At 38.6% G+C, this 12,882-nt stretch overlaps 1 protein-coding gene across 1 annotated transcript in view; it reads left to right on the top strand.

Moving 5' to 3' along the window:
- Positions 1–275: 275 nt before the first annotated feature.
- The window catches only part of DCN (decorin), a 42,775-nt gene continuing 30,168 nt past the window's right edge, over positions 276–12,882 (top strand). Inside the window, exons 1-2 of the mRNA XM_060777332.2 lie at positions 276–507; positions 7,350–7,590. Of these exons, the coding sequence (XP_060633315.2) occupies positions 7,386–7,590 (205 nt within the window). The 5' untranslated portion in view covers positions 276–507; positions 7,350–7,385. The remainder of the gene's footprint in view (positions 508–7,349; positions 7,591–12,882) is intronic.

Raw genomic sequence — 12,882 nt, 5'->3', positions numbered from 1 at the left:
TCCTTGAGTCTAATATACACTGTAAACCAGAAAGCCTTCTAGCTCTTTTTCCTTCACTAAAGAAAATGCTTCAAAGCTATAGAACTCTACAATTAAATATGTGATTTTTGAAGAAAATGACAGAAATAAGGAGGGGGAAAGCCATCAAGCCTCTGTGCTAGTCTGTAAAAGCACTTAGGAACCTGAACACATGAAAAAGAAATAAAGGAAAAGGGGAAAAGAAGGCTGATAAAATTTCTGGCTACCATACAGGAGACATGTCATTACCATATGATCTACAGTGGGTGTTAGCAGCCGGGAATCTGTTCATTGAAGGAAACCTAAGTTTTTTAACTGAGCTTTTGGAACAGAAGAAGCAGGAGGGTTTTTTCCACCAAGTGACAGTCACTGAGCAGCAATCCACCCCTCCTCCTTTCCCCACCTGCAAGGTCTTCTGCCCGGCTGAAATCTTTCCTTTAATTGCATCTCATCTTGGAGGGCGCCTATTGCAAATCCCTGGATTAAAAGGTACCGTTTTCCATAATTGTCTTGAACTCTGCCACAGAACAGTAAAACTTCAGGCAAAACTAAAGGGAATTTGAAAGAAGGAGGGTTTTTTTTTAACAAAGCTTGAATATGGTTTCTCTGCATTACTTGGGATCATTTTTAAGAACTATGGACGTTTCTTTGTAGTCTTTTCCCTTTAGGGGTTTTCATTTCTGCTTTCATAAAGGATTGTTGTCATTCTTAAAATGTTTTGCACTTAAAGCCATAGACTTTCTTGTAGTAATGAAAAGTTGAAAGCAGTTGATGTGTTGGGAGAAGAGATTGAAGTTTGAAAAGTGGAAGGCATTTTTGATTTTATGTTAGGGAGGGAATGCTATGCCTAGAATTTTTTCTTAACATTAGAAAATGATGTATTGCATATGTAAACAGTGATTACATATTTCATACAACAGGATTCTGGAGTGCAGAAGTTGAAGGTAAACATACAGTGTTATTTTGCAGCAAAAGATTATAGACTGGAAAAGGAGACATTGCTTTTAAAAATGCAAAATGAATATGTTACAGAAATCTTGAATGTGTCTAGAAAGTGTTCTTTACTTTCTCAGTTCTTTGTCTTTTAAAGGACACTGTTGTTAATTCTTTTTAGTAAAGTAACTGGCAATATGTTAGTTGTTGAAGATTTGTAAAAAAAAATACTGATGGAGTCAGATTTAGTGTTGGTGATTCCTCTCTTCCTAGAAAAGTCCTTGCTATTTGTCTACATTTTATAAAGGCAAGACTGTGGAATACTAACTCAAGCTGGTATTCTATCTTAACTGATTCATGGATAAGGTGACTTTTAATGTCTTAGACAGAACTTAATATAATTCAGTATGGAATTAAACCCACCCTCCACTTCACACACACCCCAAATTCCTTGCACTTAGTACAACCTGCCACACAATAAAATGTTTCCTTTATATGATTCATAGGGACAGCATATTTATAAATGGCATATTGATATGTTTTATTCCGGTTATATTTCCTGATTTTTACATTAGATGTATACTCATTTTCCCATTGTGAACTAATATGTTAAATACCCAGTAATGAGTGTGTCACCACCTTTGCATGCTCTCCTCATGAAAAACTCTAATCAAAGCAATCAAAATAATATCAGCTACATTCCTATGAATATTTACTGAAGAATAAGTAGCGTTTGTTTCTTGATACATTTGTCCAAGGTTCTAGCTATAGAAAAGATGTTGAAAGGATATTATGGTTATTTAGGTTTTTGAAGGATAAGGCCCATTGTATTGTCGAAGGCTTTCGTGGCTGGAATCACTCAGTTCTTGTGGGGGTTTTTCGGGCTATATGGCCATGTTCTAGAGGCATTTCTCCTGACGTTTCGCCTACATCTATGGCAAGCATTCTCAGAGGTGAGATCTGCTGGAGCTGGGAAAAAAGGGTTTTATATATCTGTGGAATGACCAGGGTGAGACAAAGGGCTTTTGTAAGTTGGGCTGGGTGTGAATCTTTCAACTGACCACCTTGATTAGCATACAATGGGCTGACTGTCTGGAGCAAACTCTTCTTGAAAGGTGATTAGATGTCCCTGCCTGTTTTTCTCTCTGCTGTTTTTGCTGTTGCAATTTTAGAATTTTTTAATACTGGTAGCCAGATTTTGTTCATTTTCATGGTTTCTTCCTTTCTGTTGAAATTGTCCACATGTTTGTGGATTTCAATGGCTTCTCTGTGTAGTCTGACATGGTGGTTGTGAGAGTGGTCCAGCATTTTTGTGTTCCCATTTCCAGCAGACCTCACCTCTGAGGATGCTTGCCATAGATGCAGGCGAAATGTCAGGAGAAATGCCTCTAGAACATGGCCATATAGCCCGAAAAAACCCACAAGAACTGGGATAAGGCCCATTGTTAGCTGTCAGCTACAGAGTTTGTCACATTTCCTCAAAGTGATCCTTAGCACACCTAGAGATGCTAAGGATCATTCTAGGAGCCATTGCTAGTTAGTAAGCTATTAAAATGATTTTAAAATAACATTTTGATATCTTTAAATTCCTAGTTATTTAATTTTAAACTTTTGCTGCTCTTTTACTATGGGAACACAAGTCTATTGAGATTAAGTATTTGCAGTAGATTTTCTTTCATCTATGGCAGGCATGTAGCTGAGGGGGGGGGCTTGGGGGGCTTCAGCACCCCCCCGAAATTCTCATGGTGGTCCACGAGAAGGCCTTACTGGTACATTATTTAAACTGTTATGTTTATTCATATCATGATCTGATCACCGTGCTCAATATATCCCATATGCATGGGGGTATTGGGGTAACCCTCTTTCACTCAGACTCAGCCCCCCGAACCAAACTCAGCCCCCCCCCCCCGAAACAAAATCCTGGCTACGGGCCTGATCTATGGGAATTTGTGTAAATGCATAGGAAGCACTTGTACCTAGGTATGCTTTACCTTCTGATGTTGCACAGTTATAGTGTTATGATTCTGCTTTTATTGCCATGACTGTGTCGTGTGCAGTTCTGTGGCTTACAGTTTGCAAGGGGCTATTTAGAATTCCCAGCTAGAGAGTTCTAGTGTCTCAACAAGCTATAAATCCCAAATTCCACAGAATGGAACTACAGAAGTGGAAATAGCTGATTGTATAAAATGACTGCTGATTGGGTAAAAGAGGAAATGATGAAATTTTGATGCAGTTTTGGATCCTCCCACAACTTATATACATGGTTGACCCTTTATCTCCACAGATCCTGCACCCAGGAATTCCATCATCCAGAGCTTGAAAAATATCCCAAAAAAGAAAACCCACAAAGAAATTTTATGGCACCATTGTATATAAAAAGACTTAAACATCCACAGAATTTGGAATCCACAAGGGCCCTTTAACCAAATCCCAGCAGATTCCAAGAGCCCACTGTATACAATATGCCTTTGGACTATAAAGTCTACTGGAGGGAAAATGTGGTCCTCTGCATGCTACAGAAATTCAGCACCCAGTCAGATGGTCAACTATCAGATTTGATGGCATTGTAGCCCAATAACATTCAAAGAGCCTAGGCTGCTCCCCCTACCCCAGGTTATTAATCAAACAGGTTAATGCATGAAGAATTAATCCAGAATCATACTACAAGTTCTTCACTGAAAGCCTTTGAGTTGTACTACATTTCTAGAGCATTGTGTTAAACAAGATGGCCTTAGCCCAGGTTCTGGAACTTAGTGGTCCAGCCTTTGATCAGTTACTATATCGTACTCTAATATCCCTTCTCAGGTTGTTTTGTATGTCTTTTAATGTTGTTGTTTTTATTGTGTGTGTGTTTAATCTTCACATTTCCCCAATATGAATCTTGAAAGGCAAAGTAATAAACACAAGGGTTTTTGTTTTTTTTTTAAAAAAAAACTTATACATGCACAATCCCATTAAAATGAGATCTAGTTGCTCAAACATGGAAACATGGAAAGGTCTCTCCTAGGTCTTCACCAGCTGTAGCTGTGATGGTGTGGAACACACAGAATGCCTTCCCCAAAGATCATGAGTCAGGCAGCCTTATTAGAAAGACAATATGGAACTAAGCTGTTTATGACACCCAGAGATCCTTTCTGAAAAGAGCAAGATGAAATTAAAATGAAGTGTTACATAATCCCATACTTGAATTTCCAACAAGTTAGAGGGAAAAAACCCCAAACAAACAGAAATGATTCTTCTGTATGATAGTGCTTAGTATGCATGCACTCTGTAGAGGGTGCAAAGTCCAGTTTTTGCCTCTGTGGTGAGATGTATCCTCCCCCCTTCCAAAAGGGGGAAAAATTAGACCAGAACTAACTTCCAGTTATCATTTGTTATTCATCTGATTTTCTTTATTTCAGAGGGTCCAGATGGTAATTTGAAGCTTTCCTGGAGGTATCTTGTAATGATGATAGACAAACATAAAGCAATTTCCCCTCCTCAATCTCGTGTCTGTGTGTGTGTGCGAGAGAGAGCTTGGACAACCCCTAAAAAGCCCTTAGGTGCTATGTGCAGTTTCTCTCATCCAAATTTAGAATAAATGAGACATCAGAACAATTGGGTTTGTTTATATGAAACATTTTTGCTCACTTCATTCTGTTACAAGGAACTCAGAAACATATAACTGTAGCATAGAACTTTACTAGGTCTTCTTGACTTGGCCAAATAAAAAGATGCTGCTTAGTTGCTAGGTGTATGCCTCCTCCAATCAGTTCTGCTCTGTGGAGATGCATGGGGGAATGCTGCTTAGCAAAATCTTTGAAATGTGTGTGCACATGCATTAGAAATACTTTATCTCCCTAGTTATAATATCCTTCCAATGCATTAACTTTTCTACTCTGGCTATCTTTGTTGGGCTTACATTCCATATTACTGCTGCAGCATGCCTCCATATTATAATCTTGCACCACAAGTAACATTTATAAACAACAAGCAAGGGGATGACGTGGTTTTTCTCTATAGCAGTGTCACACAGGCAATGCTTATGTGGGAAGTAACTGTTATCCACTCATCCTGTGTGGTTTCTGTTGACAGATGTTGTTGGTATAGGATTAAAATATGAGGTTTTTTTCATGTCAACACACACAATTATTTCAGATAAATACCTAACCAATGCATCCGTAGGGCTATATTGTTGACTCTAAAAAATGGACTAAAGTTTAACAAGAAACATGAGTGAGAAGTTGACTATATATGGTTATAAAACTGTAAAGTTAGTAGAGTCCATTTTATAAGCTTTGTTGCTGTAAGTTTTATAGTTTTTTATGCGGTATGGCTAATGGCTTCAAGATTAATGGGGTGTAATGAATGTATTCTGGGTTTTTGTGTGAACTTCAAAGGAGCTATCAAGGGATTGAACACACTTTGTAGACAGGGTTATATAGTTCCACTGGGGCCATGCCTACACTGGCAAAACAAACAAACAAACAAACAAAACCCAACGTGGACTAATTCCGAAGTGCTGGCAGTCCAGACGATGTCTGGAGTATGGCTATGGGGAAGGATCTATATTTTTGAGGCCTTAACCCAACTTTGTTCTAAGTTAAGCAGAGTTTGGGAAAAAATCCAGTGTTTCTTGGCAACTCCAGAGTGATCTTGAATTATTTTGCCAGTGGATTGATGGATTGGATCCAGTTTGGCCAAATTAGTTGTCCACATGACAGAAGCTATTCCACCCTTTTCCCCTGGCAATCAACGCAGAGGGATAGAGCAATCTCTCTGTATTGATCACATGTCCAGACACCCATTTCTAACTTCAGCAAAAAGGATGGTGTGCCAAGCAGATAGGCAACCAATGAAGCTGCTTCAAAAAGGGGTCATATGTTCTTTATGACCTGCCCCAGTCAGCAGCCTGGCTGCAGATCTTTGTACTAATTGGAGCTTCCAAAACATCTTCAGGGGCAGCTCCACATATAGTACACTGCAGTAATCCATATGAGATGTAACTAAGTCATGGACCACTGTGGCCAGATCTGGTTTCTTGAGGTACCGTTGCACCTGGTGCACAAGCTTTAATTGTGCATAGGCCCTCCCGACCACCGCTGACACCTGACTTTCAAGCATCAGTGCTAAGTCCAGGAAGACCCCCAGACTGTGGACCTGTGTCCTTAGGGGGAGTGTTATCCCCATTGAGCACAGGTTGCTAACTATACCCCAATTGTCCTCATGACCGATCAGGAGAGTCCTGTCTCATCTGGATTTAGCTTCAGGTTGTTAGTCCTCATTCAGCCCATTACAGCTGCCAACTGAAACTTCTTGTCAAAATGATTTTGAGGAATGTCTAATGTGGCCGGAAGGGGCTCTCTGTCATTTTTATCTGTTTGAAGGTTACCTGTAGTGTTGATTCATTGTTAAAGAAGTGAAGAATAACCAATTGGAAACAGATCATTTTATTTAAAACATGTGATGAGATTTGTTTTAAGCAGCTAAAAGATCCTTTCACTTGACCTTGCCAACTTGGCAGAATTTTTTAAAAGGCAAAGAGAGAGAGAAAGAGAAAGAGAGAAGAAAAAAAGAAAGAAACCAGAACCTATAATTTACCACAGTAATAAAAAATGTAGGAAGAGTACAATTCAACACAGTTCCTGTATTGACTAAAGAATTGGCAAATGGCAAGTGTGGCTTCTTTCTTTAATTACTTTGAAGAATTCTAACATAGCAAGCTGTTATTAATATATGAAAGTAAAATCAAACTGTCCAAACCAATGTGGCTGTAATTGTCTCCATTGTTTCTATGTTAGAAACATCTCGTTTCCTGAATAAGTGCACTATTATTTTTTTTTAAACAAACTAGAGCATTGGTATACAGAAACTGTTTCAGTGGCAAATATGTAAAAGATGTGAGTTGGAACCTTGTTGGTTGAGTAGACTCATTGAATCAATAGTTGAATGGTAAATTGACAGCTGTTTCAATGGCTCTCATCTAATAGAGCCTAACAATATGATTGCATTTCTGGTATCCATGTATGATTGAGAAAGCTGGGTCGTGCTGGGATTTTACAGGTATCAAGGACTGCCAAATGTATCCAAGAGCAAATCAAGCCTGAACTTTAGCTAAAAGTCAAAATGACGAGCTCTAGCATGAGATGACTCATTGGAAAAAGACAACAATGTGTGATGAAGTAGAAGACAGTAGGGGAAAAACACATTGTAGATGGGTAGATTTAATCAAAGAAGCCTTGATCTTGAGTTTGTAGAACCTGAGCATTGTGTCTTGGTTTTACCTCCCTTGCCCATGAGGTCTTTTATTCATAGGTTGTCACAGATCAAAGCTGTATTATGACAACTGACAACAACAAGAATTAAATATCTGAGCACTAGAACATTGCTAATGTGTACACTTTTGAATTGTCTTCTAGATTTACTGCTGCTCCCTTGAATAGATGAACTGAGCCATGAAGTTGGCTGTCTTTTTCCTTCTACTCCTGCCACTATGCTTGGCTAAGCCATTCCATCAAAGAGGATTGTTTGACTTTATGCTTGAAGATGAAGCAGGTTCTGGAACACCTGAACCTGCAGGGCCTCGAGGATATCCTCCGATGGCAGTATGCCCATTCCGTTGCCAATGCCATCTTCGGGTTGTACAGTGCTCTGATTTAGGTAAGCTGAAGAAAACATTATATCATAAAATGTCTACTGATGCTAGCTTACAATGAAAACTGAGTTATGTTAGGGCATCCGCACTGACATGTTTATTGAGGTGTGCTGTCATGGTATAATCTTGTTGTTGCCATTTGTATATTCTTGTCAACAAGCAAATTTAGAGAGAATTATACAGTGGTATGCTATAAAATTATACATAGGTCCCTCTTTGTCAGAAGAGATCACGGAAGATATGGCATTTTCTTTCCATTGATTTTCTCTTGCCTTTCATTCAAGACCCTGAGTATTTTTCACAATATTATCAGACATGAATGAAATAAAGTGTGGTGTAATGGTTTGAGGGTTGGACTGCAACTCAGAGACCAGGATTTGAATCCCCACTTGTCTATGAAAGCCCACTGGGTGACTAGAGAAGGTCAGGTGCTCTCAGCCTGACCTGTAATAGGTTTGGTTCATCTTGAGGTCATCATAAGTTGGAAAAGATGTGAAGGCATACAACAGCTAACACAGATAGTCTGGTAATAAAAACACAGATAAACATCATTTTTGAATCACTATCTGCTATTCATAATTTTTCATGTTGTTATGTGACACATATATTTGTTAAAAAGTAAATTAGGTGGGATGTCAAGTGGTTATTGATGGAGCGCTGAACATATGAAAAATAAGGTATTCTTGTATTTGACTCATTTTCGGCTAATTTGTAAGACTATGAATGAATAATTTATTACGATCAACAGATCAGACAAAATTCTATTAATGATCACAGTTTGATTTAAATGGCAAAAGTTTATTCTTCAGTGATAACTACAAATTTTTGCATATTTATCTTGTGCAAGTCAAAAGATAGGTTGTAATAAAACTTTGAAAAAATACATTCTAGAAAGGAAGACGATGCAGAGACAAGAAGTAGGAATTAAACTAGAATAGATAGATAGATAGATAGATAGATAGATAGGTAATAACTAGTTTTTCACTATGATACAGAAAGAATCTAGAAAACCTGAGACTTCTGATAGTGGTGCATGAAATGAATAGTTACTTTATAGTGACAAGTGAAAAGGTATCATTTGCTCATGAAACTGTCTAGGGTAGAGCACAGATCGTATATTTAGCAATCACAACAAAGTGAAAGCAACTGAGAAGCAGTACTATTTATTTAGCTTCCCCCATTAAGCTTTATTTTCATCAATTCCCACCACTTTCCTGAATAATAAAGGATTCCAAGGATAGAATTAGTGGGTGCAGTTTCCACTGGAACAAATGGTGATAGTTATTTATGGTGTGCTTGTAATATTATTCACAAATATGCAAGTATAGCATGAGGTGAGATAAGAAACATGAACACCTCTGGCAATTCAGTTTGTTTGATCCAGAAAAAAAATGGTTCAAAACTCGTTTTGGATGTAGGTGATGCTGGTGGTTCAATTTGGAAGTGAATTCAGAATTTTTCCAAAGATAAGTTTGGAACTCTCCGAAATGCTTCATTAATGGTGGACGTGATTGTGCAATATGCGAAAAATAGCAAATGACACTGTGCAAACTTCAGGGGATTCTCTCTCTCTCATTTTTAGAACAATTGAAATTGAAGGATAATATTGTGACTGTATGGGATTTGTAGAGTCTCATCAGTAACAAGACAAAGAAAGTAATCACACAGGCCATTTTGGCTTTTGGAAGTATATTCCCCCCCCCCCCCCCCCATTTTGAAGGATAATATTTGGACTATATGGGATTTATGGTGTCTCCTCTGTACCAACACAAAGCAAGTAAGCACACAGGACGTTCAGGCTTCTAGAAGTTTAAGTTGAGGGATAATATTTTAACTTTTTGGCAGCGCAAGACAAACTAAGGAAACAAACTGCACTCACACACCTCAGTATTATAGCCACCCATGTGTTGCCCACCCATCCCAAACCCCAACAGCAAACACACACAAGCATCTGCAAGGCAGCCCAGGCAGGCAACAGCCCTTCTCCCTGCCCTAGTTCTCTGCTGCCCTGCCCAACAGCTACAACACACAAGCGGCTGCAAGGCATGCAGGCTACGGCCCTGCTCCCAGCCCTTCTCCACATGTCCTGCTCTTCCAACCTCCCATTCAAAACCTCCCTTTCCTTTCTCTTTCCCTTTCGCTTCCCATGCTCACAATGAGCCTCTGAGACATGAGTAGTCCTTTATATAGCACAATGGCTGCTGTGCCGAAACCCCTCCCCTCCCCTCCGCAAAACTTCTCCCTTCATTGGCTGGTAAGCAAGCATCCCAGCACGCAAGGTGCTTGCTTACAAACACTGAGTCACTTCCGACTCATTTCCTGAGTTGGAAGAAAAATGGTGAGGCTAGCTTCAGAAGGGCAAAGGGATTTCCGGTTTCCTAAAAAAGTTCAAAATCGCTTCAAAAGGGTAATTTTTCTGAATTTATTCTGAATTCCGAAGATTCCAACGGTACCTAACCCTACCTATTGGCTATCAATGAAGCTGCTGTCTTAGATCCTCAGAGAGAGGGCAGGAGAAAGAGAGCACAGCCTAAAATGCTTTTAGCCTTCAATTAATTCTAGTATCAATACAAAAAATGCTTCTTATATTCCTTATATACCTACATCAACCCTTTAATTATATAAAAAAACTTCACTTCTCAAAATTCTCATTGTTGACGCCTGACTCTTCAATCAAAACTTTGACAGAGTGGGGGGAAATGGAGAGAACCATCTTACCCTGTTCCCTCCCATTTTTTCCTATCTACTGGGATGGCCAGTCATCCCATTTGGTTACTGTGCCTTTTCCCACCTTTCCCCTGCTTTCTGCTGCTCGGGTCATTTCCATAGATCATGTGAAGTCCTCAGAGGGACTCTCAGGGGCTCTATTTTCATAGCACGTGGAAACAGAACTTAGCTGCCATCAAATGAGGCCCTCAGTGTCATTGAACCTTTATTTTCTGTTGAGACATTTCCCTTTATCTCTTCTCAGCAAACATCTACCCAAAACCCACTTAACTCTCTGTCATTGCCAAGAAAGCATCTTGCAACACTTTCTTGGCACTTGAATAGTCAATGGGGCAGGGCCTATTGAGCGTCATGTGACAGCACTTGGCAGGCCTCATCCACAAAGTGTTTCAAAGGGCCAATTTGCCCCCAATGTGATGAGGTGGTAGGAATCTCTAGATCTTGTAGAATGACCCTGGTGAGCTTCCACTGGAACCATGCAGGAGGATTAGAAATATCTAGAGAGACCTTTCTCTAGTCTATAGTAATCTCTAAATCCCCTAGTGAGATCCAGAGTTAACTTCCAGTAACTAGAGATTCCTGAAGAAGGGAATGTGTGCAGCTGACTGTACTTGAAATCCATTAATATTATAGCAACCATTAGTAATTTTTCTTACAGGCAATTGACTGTTGATATAGACATCCATATTGAGCTTTTTCAGTGAACTGGGGTGAAAAAAGACTTTGTAATATAGAAGAAGATATTTATGTATAAGGCTCCCAGACCCCTTTCAACATTTTGCAATTCCTGTAACCATAACTAACCTTTTCCAACATAAACATTTATTTTTCCCAATAAACTTCTTTTCCTTATCTTTCACTTTTTCTGCCAAAGTCCTAAAATCTCAGTAACAAAACAGGAAATTTAATATTTTCAAAAGTCCCCAAAACATTTCTGAAATGGAGTTCTCTACTTCAGTTAATTTCATCCAGCTATCCTACTAACAAATCTTTTTCACATTGCAAGAATACTGTGTAAAGGGAAAAAAAGATTTCACTGCTAAGTGATTCAAAACATTTTGCTGAGAGAAGACAATGAGAAGTGAGCTCACAAGATCTCTGCTTAGTTGGAGTTCATATGAATAATGATCATATGAAGATTTTAATAATATCAGCATTTTATTTTATATCTCTGGCATATATCTGACATGCATGACTACACTCAGAACAATGTTCCTTAATTCAAAATTACTAACTTCATCCTCTGAGACTTCCCACACCAGAAGTTAGTGCTTTGTGCTAATGGTTGGAGATTCAAGATTCTGACTGATTTCATTATGTCATGCTCTAATAACGCTACCTCTCCTTTGTCCAGACATCATCTTCCCTGTTGTGCAAGAGTGGAACAAGATAATACTACCTTAATCCCCATTATTTACATATGTTTAAATTCCATCTAGTCTGAATGTGTTTGGGAGTGGAAGGTATTGGAAATTTTAGTTGATTAAGTTTGATAGCCATATTGATATCAATTTAATTACTTAAACAATTTGGGTGGAAGAACTTTCAGTATTGCTGTATTTTATTACAATTTATTGATTCATAAGCATCACGTTAATGTGCTTTAAATCAAATACTGATTTTCTTTTTAAAAAAACCCTTTTTCAGTTGAAATAAAATAGAGTTTCATGTCTAAATGGACTCTTGTGAGTAGGAGACTGAATTAAAAAGTAGCATAAGGGATAGAAGTGCTACAATATCAGGCATAAGTTGGGTGATAATTCAGGGTATTATCTTGAATATTACCTTCATTAGGTCAATGAGAATTATCACACTAGGTTTCAAAGCCCACTGCCTTCTCCATCAGTCAAAACATACAGAAGAAAAGTGATGATATTCCAGCTACAGATCTGCAGCCTGCTTTAGGTAGTATCAAGATTTTTTTCTCCCCTATACACAGAAAAGATGGGTTATATTGCAACAAGGTGGCTGGGACTGAAAGGGATTTTTTTTAAATCAAAGTTTTGCTTAATTCGTGAATTACCTCATTTTGAGTTCCAGATCTGTTCATCATGTGTGGTAGAGGGAGGAGGTACTAAACCAGGCATGGGCAAACTACAGATGTTTTGGACTTCCAACTTTCAGAAATCCTTGCCAACTTACTGGCTGTTAGGAATTGTGGGAGTTGAAGTCCAAAACACCCAGAGGGCCAAAGTTTGCCCACACCTGCACTAAACCTATTAGGAAGCCTCTCTGCTATCTATCTGGATAAAATATTAGGGATTGTAAAAAAGCAAAGCATGTCAATAGGATCCAAATAAGATCCCTTTACTTTTATACCAGTTCAGTTGTGAAACAGAAAGTGATTTGTCCTGATTCAAACCAGATAGCTGTGTTAATTTGCCACAGCATCTCCATTGATTTCAGTCTACCTCCTCAGATACTCATGGAATTAATTTCAACCTTTGATATGCTATCGGTTATATGTTTGTAGGAGTATATCAGGTAACAATAGATACAGTATGGAATCATTTGTGAAAAAAGCATGCTGAGGTACTTTTGAAGACTGTAATTTCTTATACCAGATTAGT

This window comes from Anolis sagrei, chromosome 5 (assembly GCF_037176765.1).
Source record: "Anolis sagrei isolate rAnoSag1 chromosome 5, rAnoSag1.mat, whole genome shotgun sequence".
Taxonomy (NCBI): Eukaryota; Metazoa; Chordata; class Lepidosauria; order Squamata; family Dactyloidae; genus Anolis; species Anolis sagrei.
The sequence above is the reverse complement of the archived record's forward strand: the minus strand, read 5'-3'. Positions and strand labels throughout refer to the sequence as shown.